Here is a 15595-nt window from a genome sequence, read left to right as displayed (position 1 = left end):
GTTGTGGCTTTTCCATGCCGTAACATTAGTCACCCTCCAGTTTTCCAGCGCGTGACCCACGGCTATCGATGATACAAGTATCTGTGCTACAGGCCCTGCAATTTCTTCCCTAGCTTCCCATAATGTCCTGACATTCACCTGATCAGGTCACATGGATTTATCTAGCTTTGTATTTTCAGACTCCTGACATCTCTGCAGCAATGTTGACCGTTTCTGAGACATCTCTATTTACCACCAAGTTGCCTCTCTTCCACGTGTCTCTCCCCAGTAAATACAGAAGCTAAATATTGCTTTTGGATCTGACTCACCTCCAGTGATTCCACATATGGACAGCCTTATTGATCTGTTTGGGGCCCGATTCAGTTCTGTTTTTACAGAAAAAACTCAATCCATTTGATGAACTGAGCATTCCCAGGCTCTAGCAGCAGGTATTCCAATGACAACTGACTGAGACCATAGAATTCCGATAGTTGGAAGCAGATCTTTTGGCTCATTGAGTATACACCAATCTCTGGGAGAGGTGATGCACCATGTGGTTGATGGGCTGTTTCTCTTGTTTAGCTGGACCCCATTGGAGGAATCTGACAACGACATTTGTGCCTGTTGCCATGTGGGGAACTGTGGGAGCACAAGGGAGATCCTCTTTCCCTCCAGAGGAGGGAGACACCTTGGTCCTGAAGCTGGTAGGACATTGACCATCTTGATATTGGGGATTCTCACCTCTCTATCTCTCCCTGACTGGGATGTTTGATCTTGCAGAGAGTGAAGCTGGATTGAAATGGGAAGGGGAGGCCTCACTTGGCCCCCTGATCATTCTGGATACTGGGCTGACCAACCTGGCAACTGAGCCCCTGCCTGAGGTTGAGGTAAAGATACAGGAGAGGTCTCCAGGTGGGGAGTTGGCTACCTGCTGGTTTCAGGCTGAGAGCATTTGATCAGTATGGTGGGTCACTCTGTATCCCTGCCTCTTTGACCAGGCTCTGCACATGGTGTCAATTGGAACCATAGCCATCAATCTCAGTGAAGCAAACAGAACATGCTAGAGAAACTCAGTCAACCTCACAGCATCCGTGGGAGAAAGACATGGTGTTTCAAGTGTCTTCTGACACTCTCTTCAGAAGTGTCCAATTGTATTTGCAACACGAACGGTTTCTCTCTCCTCAGCTGCTGCCAGACTTGAGTTTTTCCAGCATTTTGCGAGCTTCAAATCTCTGACATCCATACTGGGTTTTTCAAACTGAGGGGCTAGTTAAACAGGTATGAGGGGCCAAATGGTCCCTTCATGCCCATAAACCACAATGCTGTGGCTCAGTGCATTCTGAAACGTTTCGCGTACAGTCCAAAGATCAAACATGTTAAAGACTGCAGGACGGGTGGACCAGTCTTGTATTCCCCAAGTGAATTCCCTCTTGAACAAGCTGTTTTCTGATGGGTTATTCCAACTTGGGAGTTTATTGAGGGAGTGTATTCATCCACTGGGGGAAAATGGATTGCTGTCAGGATTGAACTCAATATGGAGAAGGCTTCAGACTCTCATTTGTCCTTGGGTGTCAGATCCACAGCCTGATTGCTGAGGGACGGTAAGGGAGCTGGCTGGCTGTGGTCAGGGAATGTCAGGAGCATTAAGATGGAATGGTTTGTGGTTAAAGTGGTTGTGGAATCAATGGAGAATGGAGCAGACCAGGGGCGAGGGGAGGACCCAGCGATATTATTGCTGGCCTGTGAATCCAGAGCCCTGGGTAACCTTCTGTGGACCACAGTTTGAATCCTGTCACACAGCAGATGATGCAATCTGAATACATTAGGCTCATAGTTCCTGATTGTTTTAATCATGAGTATGATCACATTGCTCATTGGAGAAACCCATCTGACTCATTAATGATCCTTTTTTAGGGAAAGTAACTACTGTCCTTAACTGGTCTGGCCTATGGGACTCACTGAAATGATGCTGAACCTTGACTACCCTCTGGATAAGTAGGGACGGGCAATAAATCCTGGCCTAGCCCATGATGGTGTGTGAATGGATTAGAAGGAATGGTCTTGCAATGGGTTCTCAACCGATGACTGGCTTGGTAAGCCTGGGAACCAGATGAGGTTAGTGCCATCACCAAGGCCATGCCAAGTGATGGAGCAAGCTGTGGTCAACTGCACAGAAACTGTCTACAGCCTTCAGAGGATGGGCACTGGGTTAGGCCAATCACACTGAAGGCCATTGCTGTGTTGCTCATTGGCATGGATAGAAACCTGATTTGAGGGAGTTTGTTATCAGACTTGGAGGGAACCTGATGAGTATTAGCACCAATGAAGGTGGAAGGGGTACTCCAGTAGCCATCTGTCTCATGGGAACAGGATCCTGGAATCTGTTTTGGTAGTTTCAAATGTATTGGATCATTAATGTACTTTGGGACAGGAAATCTGCCATTCTTGCTGAGTGTGGCCTACGTGTGACTCTAGGCCTACAGCAAAGGGATTGTATTTAACCCACTGAAATGAGTGAGCATGCAGCTGAGGTGTATCCAACAGCTTAAAGCCTTGAATAAAACTACCCCAGTAACCATAAACAGTGCAGCAGCCCTGCAAGATTCTCCTTTGCACCATCTCAGGGCCAGTGCTGTAATACAAGCCCAGGCTAACCCTGCCATAATTACAGCATTGGACATGACACAGAATGCCCCAAACACCACAATCACCATCCCTGGGTGTGTCCTGTCCCACAGACAGGACATACAAAGATGGCAGCACACACTGTGCTACAGTCAGGAAGGAGTTGTCTACATTGACTCTGGAACCCATGGACGCTCATGGTACCAGGTCAAACATAGGTCTGGCAAGTGCCTGCTGGTGAAGCAGTCCTCCTCCATGTGGACAGGAATCTCCCTCATGCTAAATAGGAATAGATTTCAAACAGCTCATTGAATATTCCCCACAAAACCCATGGGCCACCACTTGTCCCACTTGACCTCTCTGGGCCCACACTTGAATGTTATTGACACTGCGTGATTTTAAAGGTTGAAGGTTTCCCACCTGGATTTCCCTCTCAGGCAGTGTATTCCTGACACCTGGGTGAAAACATTTCTCATCACAATCCCTCACAAACTCCTGCATTACACTAGAAAATTATCTCCCTTGGACATTGATCCTTCAACTAAGGGGGACAGTTGCTTTCTATTCACCTGGTCCCTAATCTTATACATCTCCACCAAATCTCCTCTCAATCTTTCTGCTCCAAGAGAACAGCCTTCCGAGCTTATCCAAGGTCTCCTCGTGGCTGCAATGTTCCATCCCAGACAACATTCGGGTGAATCTCCTCTGTCCCCTCTCCAGTATAACCAGACCCTTCCTGTAGTGGGGTGACCACAACTGCACACAGTACTACAGCTGTGTCCTCTAATCAAAGATCTGTACAGCTTCAACATGACCTCCCTGTTCTTACAGTTTATACTTGTACTGACACAGGCAAGCATCAACATGTCATTTTAACTCCTCTATAAACCTATCCAGCCACCTTCAGGGGTCTGTGGAATAGTATCCCAAGATCCCTCTGTCCCTGAGCTTCCTAGTAACCTGCCATTCATTGAGTACTTCCTTTTCTTCTTTGTTCCCGCAAAAGTGCATCCCTTCACGTTTCTCAGGGACAGAATAAGAACGAGGAGCAGTAGTAGGCCATCTGGCTGACCTTTTTGTGGCCTTAGCTCCACTTAACCGCCCTCTCACTGTAACCGTTAATTCTTTTATTGTTCCAAAAAAATATATATCTTAGCCTTAGAAACATTTACGGAAGTAACATCAACTAACTTCATTGGGGCAGGGAATTCCATAGATTCCCAACATTCCGTGTGAAGATGTTCCTTCTCAATTCAGTCCGAAATCTGTTCCTTCTAATTGAGCTATACCCACCCTGTCCTAGTTTCACCTGCCAGTGGAAACATCCTCTCTACGTCTATACATTTATTCCTCTCATCATTTTAAATGTTTCTCTAAGATCATCCCTCATTCTTCTGAATTCCAATGAATATAATCCCAGTCTACTCAGTCTCTCCTCATAAGCCATCTTTCTCCACGCTGGAACCCACCCAGTGAACCTCCTCTGTGTCCTCTCTAGTGCCGGTCCATCCTCTCTCAAGGAAGACCAAAACTGCACGCGGTACTCCAGGTATGGCCCCACCAGCACCCTGTGCTGCCACAATATAATCTCCCTGCTTTTAAACTCAATCCCTTTAGCAATAAAAGGACAATTTTCCATTTACTTTCTTAATGACCTGCTGTACCTGCAGACCAACTTGTGATTCATGCTAAAGGACACCCGGGTCCCTCTGCATGGCAGCATGCTGCAACGTTTTACCATTCAAGTATTCACCCTTTTTACTGTTACTCCTATCAAAATGGAGGACTTCAGACTTATTAACATTATATTCCATTTGCCTGACCTTTGCCCATCACTGAAAGTATCTATGTTCCTCTGTAAAGTTCACAGTCCTCCACATACTTTGCACCTTTGTGTCATTTGCAAACTTTGACACGCTACACCTCGATCCCAATTCCAAATCATCTGTGTAAATTGTGAATAATTGCAGCCCCAACGACGATCCCTAAGGCACAGCGCTAGTTATTGTTTGCTAACCAGAACAGCACACACTCATCCCCACGTTTTGTTTCCTATTAGTTAACCAATCCTGTATCCATATTAATACTTTATCCATAATGCCATGCAGCTTTATCTTATGCAGCAGCCTCTTGTGCAGCACCTTGTTGAAGGCCTTTTGGAAATCCACTGGCTCCCTGTGGTCCACCGTTCTCATCATGGTTTCATAGAATTCCAAAAGATTAGTTAAGAGTGACCTGCCCTTCATGAACACACGCTGCATCTGCCCAATGGGACAATTTCTATCTTGACACCTTACTATTCCTTCCTTCATAACAGACTCAAGCATCTTCCTCACTACAGAGGTTAAGCCATCCAATCAATAATTCCCCATCTTTTGTCTACTGCCCTGTTTAAACATTTGCTGTTTTCCAATCTGCTGGAACTCCCCCAGTGTGCAGCAAGTTTTGGAACATTCCCACAAGTGCACTTGCTCTTCCTCCTGCCATCTCTTATATTCCCCTGCGATGCCTTCCATCAGGGCCAGGGGACTTGTCGTCTTAGCTCCATGAGCTTGCCTGAAGATACCTCTTCCCTGATCATGATTGTTTCCAGGTCCTCCCATACCTTTGTCTGTCAATTACTGGCATGTTATTCATGTCCATCACTGTGAAGGCTGACACACAATACCCTATTCAATGCCTCAGCCATTTCATCATATCCCATGACTAAATGCCCCTTCTCACCCTCTAGTGCACCAATGTTTACTTTAGCCATTCTTTTTCATTCATGCATTTATAGAAACCTTTGCAATCTGTCTTTATATTCTGGGCTAGTTTTTTTTCTCTCAGACGATCTTTCTTTTCTTTATAGCTCTATTTGTGGCTTTCTGTTGACCTTTAAAACTTTCCCAATGTTGTGCTTTCCCATGACTTCTCATTTGATTTGATAGCTGCCCTTGGCAGATTACCCCTTTTCTTACAATCCTTTCCTTTCACTGGAATGTACTTTTGCTGAGCACGTTGAAAAATTGTTTTGAAAGTCCTCCATTGCTCGTCAACTGTCCCACCATGAAGTCTTTGTTTCCAATCTACTTTAGCCAAATCCTCCCCCATCCTATTGACCTCTCCCTTGTTTAAGCACAGGGCTCTGGTTTCGGATTTTACCTTCACGCTCTCCAGCTTTATTCTAAATTCAACCAAACTGTGATTGCTCCTTCCAAGAAGTAAGACTAACTGGCCTGTAATTCCCGGGGTTATCCCTATTCCCTTTTTTGAACAGGGGCACAATCTTCGCCACTCTCCAGTCCCCTGGTACCACCCCCGTTGACAGTGAAGATGAAAAGATCATTGCCAACGGTACTGCAATTTCCTCTCTTGCTTCCCACATAATCCTAGGATATATCCCGTCAGGCCCAGGGGACTTGTCTATCCTCACCTTTTTCAAAATGCTCAACACATCTTCCTTCCTAACAAGTATCTCCTTTAGCTTACCAGTCCGTTTCACACTCTCCTCTTCAACAATACGGTCCCTCTCATTTATAAATACTGAAGAAAAGTATTCATTCAAGACTTTTCCTAACTCTTCCGACTCAATACACAATCTCCCACTACTGTCCTTGATCGGACCTACCCTCGTTCTCGTCATTCTCATGTTTCTCACATACGCATAAAAGACCTTGGGGTTATCCTTGATCCTACCCGCCAAAGATTTTTCATGCCCTCTCTTCGCTCTCCTAATCCCTTTCTTCAGCTCCCTCCTGGCTATCCTGTATCCCTCCAACACTCTGTCTGAACCTTGTTTCCTCAACCTTATGTAAGCCTCCTTCTTCCTCCTTACAAGACATTCAACCTCCCTCGCCAACCAAGGTTCCCTCACACGACCATCTCTTTCCTGCCTGACAGGTACATACAAATCAAGGACACGTTGTATCTGTTCCTTGAAAAAGTTCCACATTTCAACAACATCCTTCCCTGACAGCCTGTGCTCCCAACTTATGCTCCTCAGATCCTGTCTTGCAGCATCGTATTTACCCTTCCCCCAATTGTAAAACCTACCCTGTTGAACACACCTATCTCTCTCCATAACCAAGGTGAAAGTCACAGAATTGTGGTCACCATCACCAAAATGCTCACCCACTAACAAGCCAATCACTTGTTCCGGTTCGTTACTGAGTACTAAATCCAATATGACCTCCCCTCTGGTTGGACAATCTACATACTGAGTTAGAAAAGCTTCCTGGACACACTGCACAAACACCGCCCCGTCCAATCTACTTGATCTAAAGAGCTTCCAATCAATATTTGGGAAGTTGAAGTCGCCCATGACTACGACCCTGTGGCTTCTGCACCTTTCCAAAATCTGTTCCCAATCTGTTTCTCCACATCTCTGCTGCTATTGGGGGGCCTATAGTAAACACCCAACAAGGTGACTGCACCTTTCCTATTTCTGACTTCAGCCCATACTACCTCCAAAGGCAGGACCCCTCGAACTGCCTGTCTGCAGCCGTTATACCATTTCTAATTAGCAACACCACCCCCCTTCTTTTTTACCACCCTCCCTAATCTTACTGAAACATCTGTAACCAGGAACCTCCAACAACCATTCCTGTCCCTCTCCTATCCACGTTTCCGTGATGGCCACAACATCATAGTCCCAGGTACCGATCCACGCCTTAAGTTCACCCACCTTATTTCTGATACTCCTTGCATTGAAGTGTACACACTTAAACCCATCTCTGTGTCCACGAGTATTCCCTGTCAGTGCTACCTTCTCCACAGCCTCCCTACATTCTTGGACATCCTGACAAACAGCTAGCCTACTTGCTGGACTACAAGTCTGGATCCCATCCCCCTGTCAAATTAGTTTAAACCCCCCCCGAAGAGTGTTAGCAAACCTACCCCCCAGGATATTGGTGCCCTTCTGGTTCAGGTGCAACCCGTCCTGTTTGTACAGGTCCCACCTTCCCCAGAATGCAGTCCAATTGTCCAAATACCTGAAGCTCTCCCTCCTACACCATCCTTGCAGCCATGTGTTCAACTGCACTCTCTCCCTATTCCTTGCCTCACTGTCACGTGGCACCGGCAACAACCCAGAGATGACGACTCTGTCCATCCTAGCTTTTAGCTTCCAGCCGAACTCCCTGAGCTCCTGAATGACCTCCCCACCCCTCTTCCTACCTATGTCGTTTGTGCCAATGTGTACCACGACTTCTGGCTGCACACCCTCCCCCTTAAGGATTCTGAAGACACGGTCCGAGACGTCTCGGACACTGGCACCCAGGAGGCAACAAACCAACCGAGAGTCTCGCCCATGTCCACAGAACCGCCTGTCTGTCCCTTTAACTATAAAGTCTCCATGTAGTGCTTGAAAAGCACAGCAGGCAGCATCCAAGGAGCAGAAAAGTCGACATTTTTAGCATAAGCTCTTCATCGGGAATGATAAACTTCATCAGTTTACATGGAGACCGTCCCTTCTATACAGATCCCTCCTGTTCTAAAACTGATGCCAATACCCCATGAAATGGAACCCCTCCTTCCCTTCCCACACCACTCTTGACCACATTTTCCCTTCTCTAATTTCCTCATCCCTAAACCAATTTGCACCCGCCACTAATGCGGCCATTGGACCAATCCATTTGTATCCTCCTACAACCTAACACATCCCTCTACATCGTCAACCACCAGCCAATCATTGTGTCACCCACTAATTAACCTATCATCCTCCCCCGCTCTCTCGGACATCATTTATGGATATGACAAACAGCGTGGGACCCAGCACCAATCCAAGCAGTACACCATTGCTCCAGTCACACAGACAAACTTCATCCACCACCCTCTGTCTCCTGCTCAAGGACAGTTCTGGATCTAACTTCCGAACGTACCCTGGATTCAATGAGATTTTATCATCTTTATTAGCTTCCTGTGTGGGACCTTCTCTCAGGCCTTACTGAAATCTATAGAAACTACATTGATAATGGCGAATTAGACAACATTCCCTCCCTCCAACATTGGTCGACACTGACGGATTGTGTGCTGTCTACAAAATACACTGCAGCAATTTACCAAGGCTCCTCCAACAGCAACTTCCAAACCTGCGACCGCTCGCACCCAGAAAGTTCACACCTTCCTCCCATGTGACACAGTTGGAACGTCGCTGAAACTGGGTTCACACATTCCTCTACCACTCTCCCTAACACCTTCTCAAGGATAGCTGGGGATTGGTCAGGAAATGTTGGCCTGGCCAGCACTGCCCACATCCACCCAATAACCAATAAAAATAAGCACACAGTAACCAACCAAGAGAGGAGCCCCCAAGGGGGTGTGACTGGAAGGACAATGAGCACAATAACATCCAGAGGAAAATGAGTTTGAACCAAAATTTACAGAAAGAAATTAAGCAAAACGGAGCTGAGGAGATGTCCTGGAATTGTTGAACACCGTGCTGAGTGTAGAAAGCTGCAAAATGACTCAGTGAAAGAGGAGGTGCTTTTCCTCGAGTTTACCCTGAGCTTTATCCCAGCACAGCTGGAGGCCATAGGCCTCAATCCTGTCCCCATCAACACTCCCACAGGAAGGTACAGATCAGGCTCAGATACAGACGGAGGCTCCTTTATGCTGAAAGGAATGGTCCCTCTACATTTTTACACTGAAGCAAAAGCTCCCACTACCCTGCCCCCATCAAACAGGGACAGTGTACAGATTGATAATGTATAAAGCTCCCTGTTCTCTTTTAAGTTGAACGTGAACCTGCCTTAACACTGTTCATATCAAACACTCCCAGAACAGGGACATGATGCAATGAGATTCTTACAAATAAAATGTATCTGCTCTTTGAAACTGAAAGTAAAGCTCAATCTTCCTTTTTAAAATGAATGTGTGTGATATAGGTAAATTAATGTTACTTCTGCATTTATAATTGCTGATGCAAGGTAAATGAGCTCACACCAGTGTGTAATTGTTTCAGTCAACAAGAATGGGAACTGTGTGGAGGAAATGCATAATTGTTTTTTTGTATTAGCTAAAAATGTTTGCAAGAAAGAAACGGGATTGTAAGACAATGGTAAATAATACAGGCACTAGATAAAATGCTGTGAAGAGAGGCAGTTAGACTAGATATACCTGTACAAACAATAGGTATAAACATCAGTTTCCCACTTTTACAGAAACACAGGAACAAACCCCAATTGAAAGAGTCTTAATGATAAGATGCTGAGAGAGGCGGCACAGTTGGAGGGAGTAGATAATGGTAAGCAAAGGATGGGATGAAGTCAAACGGCCTTGTGAGGCCAGGAATAAGCATTTTGTCACAGACAAGGCCAGATAAGACAAGAGATAAACAGGAGTAATGGGTACCGGTCTTAGGGAAGTGGAGGATGTAAACGGGGGGGGGGGGGGGGGGGAATCAATGAAATAAGAAAAAAAAATGTTATCAAGTTATATAAATATTGAGTATTGGTTGAATTCAGTGTGTTTTGTCCCTGCGTTGTGGACATCACGATCACTTACGAGTGTGAAATAAATGACACTACTGATTCAGATCTTGTCTTGGACTGAAATTATTGCAGTGAGTGAGATTTGTTTCTCACACATGTAAAGCTCCCTCAACACCCCTGACCTGCATTGACCTACTGCCATCCCACCTACCTTCACTCACCACACCCCCACACCTACCCTCCTCCTAATCACTCAGCCTCCTTTCCCAACCCACATTCCTGATGACAGGCTGATGCCTGAAACACTGACTCACTTGCTCCTTGGATTTTGCATAACCTGCTATGCTTTACCACACTTTACAACTCTCATCTCCAGCATCTTCAGTCCTCACTTTCACCCTCAACATCCCAGCACTGTCCCAACCAATCAATCTCTCCCAAAGCAAGGTCAGTGTGGGATTAGATACAGAATACAACTTCCCCTGCTCATTTGCACCAAACGTGAAGCTACTTCTACATTTGTAAACTAAATGTAAAGCTCCACTGTTTACAGCAAACACTAACAATGCAGAAACATCACAGAGTCAGAAACAAAGTAAAAGATCCTACTCTTTACAACTGAAACTAAAGCTTTCTCAATTCTTGAAAACTGGAAGGTCAGTTGTCCCCAGGACAGAGACAGCACAACGTGAAGTTCAGAGTAAAATTGCCTCTACAAATTAAAAATGAACTGAAACAACTCCCAACTCCAACCCCCACACAATCTCTCCATGGTTCTCACTGTCAGACTCCCCAGATCAGGATGGGTAAAATACAGTAGACCCTTGTCTGGCCCATCGAGCTACCTTTGATGATTGTAGTCATGGGGCCTTCCCGATGAGATCTTGTGGAGCTGAATTCAGTCAGGTGACAGCACAGCAACTCACGGCCATTCCTATTGGTCCAAATGTAATCGATCCTCCTGAGAATAAACCCATGAGTTCAGTCATTGGTGGAGATTGTAGAGATTGGGGCTGGTTGATTGGTTCAATGTTGCTGCCCCTAGTCACATTGGTATCAGGTGAGTGTGGGTTGTGTGTATAAAAGGAGCTGGTTGGGGAATGTGGGGATGGTTGTGTTGTTTGGGATTATGGGTGGTTTTGTAATGAGGGGTTTGTTCCCTGTGCTAATGTTAGTTGGAGCTGTCTGTTGTTCTGACACACGGCAGCAGTTTTTGACCCAGCGGTTTCCATGGGGGATAGTGAGAGCCAGCCCTGTTCCTGAGAGAGTCCCTTCTCATTGGGGTTCTAGTTTCCCAATGTCTGAGGTTGTGAGTGTGTCCCCACTACAGACTGTGATGGTGCAGTGTGGAGAGCACAACCTGCTGGTCAAGGCCCAGCTGGATTTATTTGGAACTGGGCACCTGGTTAAAGCTGCTGACCTGACCCTGGGGACAGTAGGCTGTTGGCCAACCAGGGTCTACCCTGAGAACCTCACTGTCCTCTTTGATTATGGGCTGCAGGAGTGTGGTAGCAGATTGCAGGTAATGGGAGTTCTCCACACTTGCAGGAAGCTTGGCTTGTAGATTCAACAGTTAGGTTATGTTGAGGAACACTGACTTATTGAGGGACTGTCTCCTGCTGGCTTTCTATGCTGGATTAGACTAGACCTTAACTGGTCTCTATCTTAAAACTTGTGCTGCAGTTTTCATTGGGTTTGGAAGCTTCTGATTATACAAGTGGTTCTGTGAATTAGTGATAATGTGGAGGAGTGTGAATGGTTTGACCTTTCACTTCAATATGAATTGAACGCTACATTTTCTATCAGTGCCTTCCAGCATAACACTTTTCTATAGTGAAGTTACAAAGAATGCAGCTGTCATGTTATCGCAGAATGATGTTTAGTTTTGTGGGGAGCAGTCTGTTCTCCTCAGTCAGATTGGTTTTTGACTCACTCAGTCTAGTTTCATCCCAATTGGGGGACTGTTATGTGAATAAAATGACTTGTCTAGTCCTTGAGCTCCATATCTGACCTGTTGGTAAAACTGGTTTGGTTCCATTCTGGTTAATTGTTGTTTTAACTTGTTTCTGCTTCTCTCTGAAGCTGATGTTTCACTAACCTTGTTAGTAATCCCTTCCCATAATCTGGAGACTTCCTGTTTTACCTTGTAGATAAAGATCACCATGTTCCTGTTCCATCTATCTGTAGTTCTGCTGGGATCTTAAAACCAATCCTGTTGACCAACTGAGCATTCCCTGGCCTTTGGAATTCCAATAATTCCTGATCTTTGGAATGATGTAATACCATCTTCAATTGATCCTAAAAGACTAACCCCTGACCTGTGACCTATTGCACTCCAGTAATGGTCTCTGCAGCTCTGGGGTTGAGGCTCAGGGCCTGGAGGCTGTTATGTTCTGTAAAGAGTTCAGTTAATGGGATGCTGTTGTGAACCCTGTGTAGATCCTCCTCACTAAGAATCAGCTGCTCATTCCTTAACCTGGTATCTTTCAGATCACTGGGGATTTCCTGATCTACACCACCCACCTGACCCACACCCCAAACTATCCTGGATCTGTCATTGTGAGAACCAATGGGGCTGTTGTTCCCATTGAGTGCCGTTATTTGAGGTGAGTATCTTGACTCGATTGTCAACATGATCCCCAGCTGCTGCTGTCGTCTGACCCTGGACTAAAATGGCTGCCCTGTCTCTTCCCAGGAAGGGTAATGTGAGCAGTAACCCCATCAATCCCACCTGGATCCCATTCAGCTCCACCAGGTCTGGAGAAGGCCATCTGTCATTCTCCCTGCGTCTAATGAATGGTACGTGATGGGTGGCTGGGGAGGGATCTCCTGGTGTCACTCACTGTGGGTTACACCCACTGTCTCCAACCCTTGTCCTCCTGTACTTCAGGTGACTGGCTTACAGAGCGCCCTTCCACTGTCTACTCCCTGGGAGACCTCATTCACATTGAGGCATCTGTTTCAATGGCTAACCACGTACCCCTGAAGCTGTACATTGATCGTTGTGTAGCTACACTGAGCCCAGACAAAGACTCCACCCCGAGATACAGCATCATTGACTACAATGGGTAAGGAGCTCTCTGCTTTCTCCAGCTGCTCCCATCTCAATGGCTTCCCTCCATTCACTTCACGGCCCTTTGTCCATCTACAGTTGCCTCCTGGACAGCAAAGCTGAGGACTCCTTTTCAACCTTTGTGTTGCCGGGAGACGGGCGGGAGCCAGACAAGCTCAGGTTTGACCTGGATGCCTTTCGTTTCTATGGAGATGAGCATTCCTTGGTAAGAGGAAGCTGCTGATTGGTATCTCCATGGTGGGAGGGAGTCACTAAATACTAACTTGTTCTGAATGTGTCCCTCAGATTTTCATCACCTGTCACCTGAAAGTTGCGGCAGTGGATCAGGGAGATTCCAGGAACAAAGCTTGTACTTTCCGGAAACTGGAGAATATGTAAGTTCCCTCTCTCTGTCCCTCAGGGATGTTGCTGTTGGGTGAGGTGATGCACCATGTGGTTGATGGGCTGTTTCACTCGTTTAGCTGGACCCCATTGGAGGGATCAGACAGTGACATTTGTGCCTGTTGCCATGTGGGGAACTGTGGGAGCACAAGGGAGATCCCCTCCAGAGGAAGGAGAGACCTTGGTCCTGAAGCTGGTAGGACATTGACCATCTTGATTTTGGGGTCCCCCTCTCTCTTCTCTCCCTGACTGGGATGTTTGATCTTGCAGAGAATGAAGCTGGATTGAAATGGGAAGGGGAGGCCTCACTTGGCCCCCTGATCATTCTGGATACTGGGCTGACCAACCTGGCAACTGAGCCCCTGCCTGAGGTTGAAGGAAGGATACAGGAGAGGTCTGCAGGTAGGGAGCTGCCTGCCTGCTAGTTTCCCTTTCTGTTCCTGTTTCTCTCAGTAACCATTGGTTTCTCCTTGTCCTGTAGGTGTGGAGCTGGTTGTGATGGTGACCCTGACTGTGACAGTGGTATGTCTGATCTCTGCTTCATTGCTGGCCTTGGTCCTGTACAGGAAACACAAGCGAACACCCATCAACTTGAGATGACATCGTCAATAAAGCAGTGATTCAGTGTCTTCTGTCTGGAGCTGGTTTTTCTGCATCCTCTTGAACTATTCCTGGGTACAATCTCTGGGCTTTGCCTGTCCAATCCATGCATTGTGCTTCCAGGATGATTTGGGTTATTGAAGATATTGTTTGCAGTTTGCTTTATCCAGTGAGTATAGGGGGCTGTAGACCTCACTGGAAAGGGGTTTCTGGATTGGATTAAATCACTGTTAGCAGAACATGCTGGAGGAACTGCTCAGATGTGGCAGCAGCGGGGGGTGAAACGGATGCTGTTTCCGGTCTGTTCTGGGTCTCTTCAGAAGTGTCCAAGGGGATTCCCACTGTTACAGTCTCCATAGTTGAGTCAGCCAGAGTGAGGCATCCATTGGGAAATGACTTACTGCAGGGTCTGAGAGAAATGCCTGCAGCTTCCTCCTTATAGCGTTGACTTCTGTGCTGGGTGTCAGATACAAAACCTGATTCTGGAGGGAGGAGCTGTCCCTAAAATCTGATACACCACTACCAGGTCCTTAATGACCATTCTCTCCTCCACAATAGCAACAGCCTGACATTATCCAGCCTTCCATCATTGAAATGCCTGTCCTGCCATTCAGTGAGTTGTTCCTTCCTCCAAAGTGCTTTGGTTTGCATTTCTTGGGGTTAGTTTCCGTTTGTCACTGATCTGCATATTATCCTTCTATATCCTAACACTTTTTTCGCCTCACTGTCAGTCACTCAGCTAATCTTTTGTATCATCCCCACCATATTCTCATCTCTGTTGATAACAAATAATCCAGGACCCTGCCCTGATCCCTGTGCTACACCACTAGACTCTAGGCTGCAGTCACACACAGCATTCCACCATGATCCCCTCAATCCTGCTCAAAGCCAGTTTTCGATCTAACTCATCAATGGAAGGTCATTGAGCACTTGCTGTTCAAAAGCCTAATCTAGAGGAAAGGGAGTTTTTACTAAACTTAGTAAGAAATTAAACAATAGGGAGCTGAGGAGCTGTTCTGGAATTGGTGTCAGTGAGCCCTGAAAGGCCTCTGTTTCCAGTACAGTCAAATGATCACAACCACATGTTGGAATGTTGATGGACCCAGAATTCCATTCTTTGAATTTCGTTGACTGCACTGGCACCTCTAGAACAGGGAGGTGTTTTCTGATGTGTTATTTTAAAGTCTGATTCAGTTTAGTCAGTCCTGTTTAATAAAAGGACTGAAATCAATGTCTGCAGTCTTTAATTTTGAGTTGGTCTGTGTAGTGGGAGCCTGATTCATGAGAGAGGGGAAGGGAGCTGGGTGTGGTCAGTAAATGTGGAAAGCATTAGGGTTTTGAGGTTTCTATCTGATGCTGAGGGTGGCTGTGGAGTCACGAGGATAAAGCAGCCCAGAGAATGGTGCTGTAATGGGATGGGAATCAGTTGTAGTGGATTCAGGCTGTGACTGCCCCAGTAAGCCTGGGATCCAGGTGAGGTTAGTCCCATCACCCAGGCTAATGACCAGCAGTGGGGAAAGATGTG

The 15595-nt window shown here is 46.3% G+C and overlaps 1 protein-coding gene across 1 annotated transcript; it reads left to right on the top strand.

Moving 5' to 3' along the window:
- Positions 1-743: 743 nt before the first annotated feature.
- On the top strand, positions 744-13847 carry LOC132835884 (zona pellucida sperm-binding protein 3-like; the record flags this gene model as incomplete). The annotated part of the gene is made up of 9 exons (XM_060854981.1): positions 744-866; positions 11347-11538; positions 12507-12622; positions 12712-12815; positions 12907-13084; positions 13168-13294; positions 13375-13463; positions 13551-13666; positions 13741-13847. Coding segments are annotated over exons 1-9 (1152 nt in total), but the record flags the coding sequence as incomplete, so codon positions are not given.
- Positions 13848-15595: the final 1748 nt, after the last annotated feature.

The sequence above is a fragment of the Hemiscyllium ocellatum genome, chromosome 45 (genome assembly GCF_020745735.1).
Source record: "Hemiscyllium ocellatum isolate sHemOce1 chromosome 45, sHemOce1.pat.X.cur, whole genome shotgun sequence".
NCBI classification, from domain to species: domain Eukaryota; kingdom Metazoa; phylum Chordata; class Chondrichthyes; order Orectolobiformes; family Hemiscylliidae; genus Hemiscyllium; species Hemiscyllium ocellatum.
This window is presented reverse-complemented; position numbering and strand designations above follow the sequence as displayed.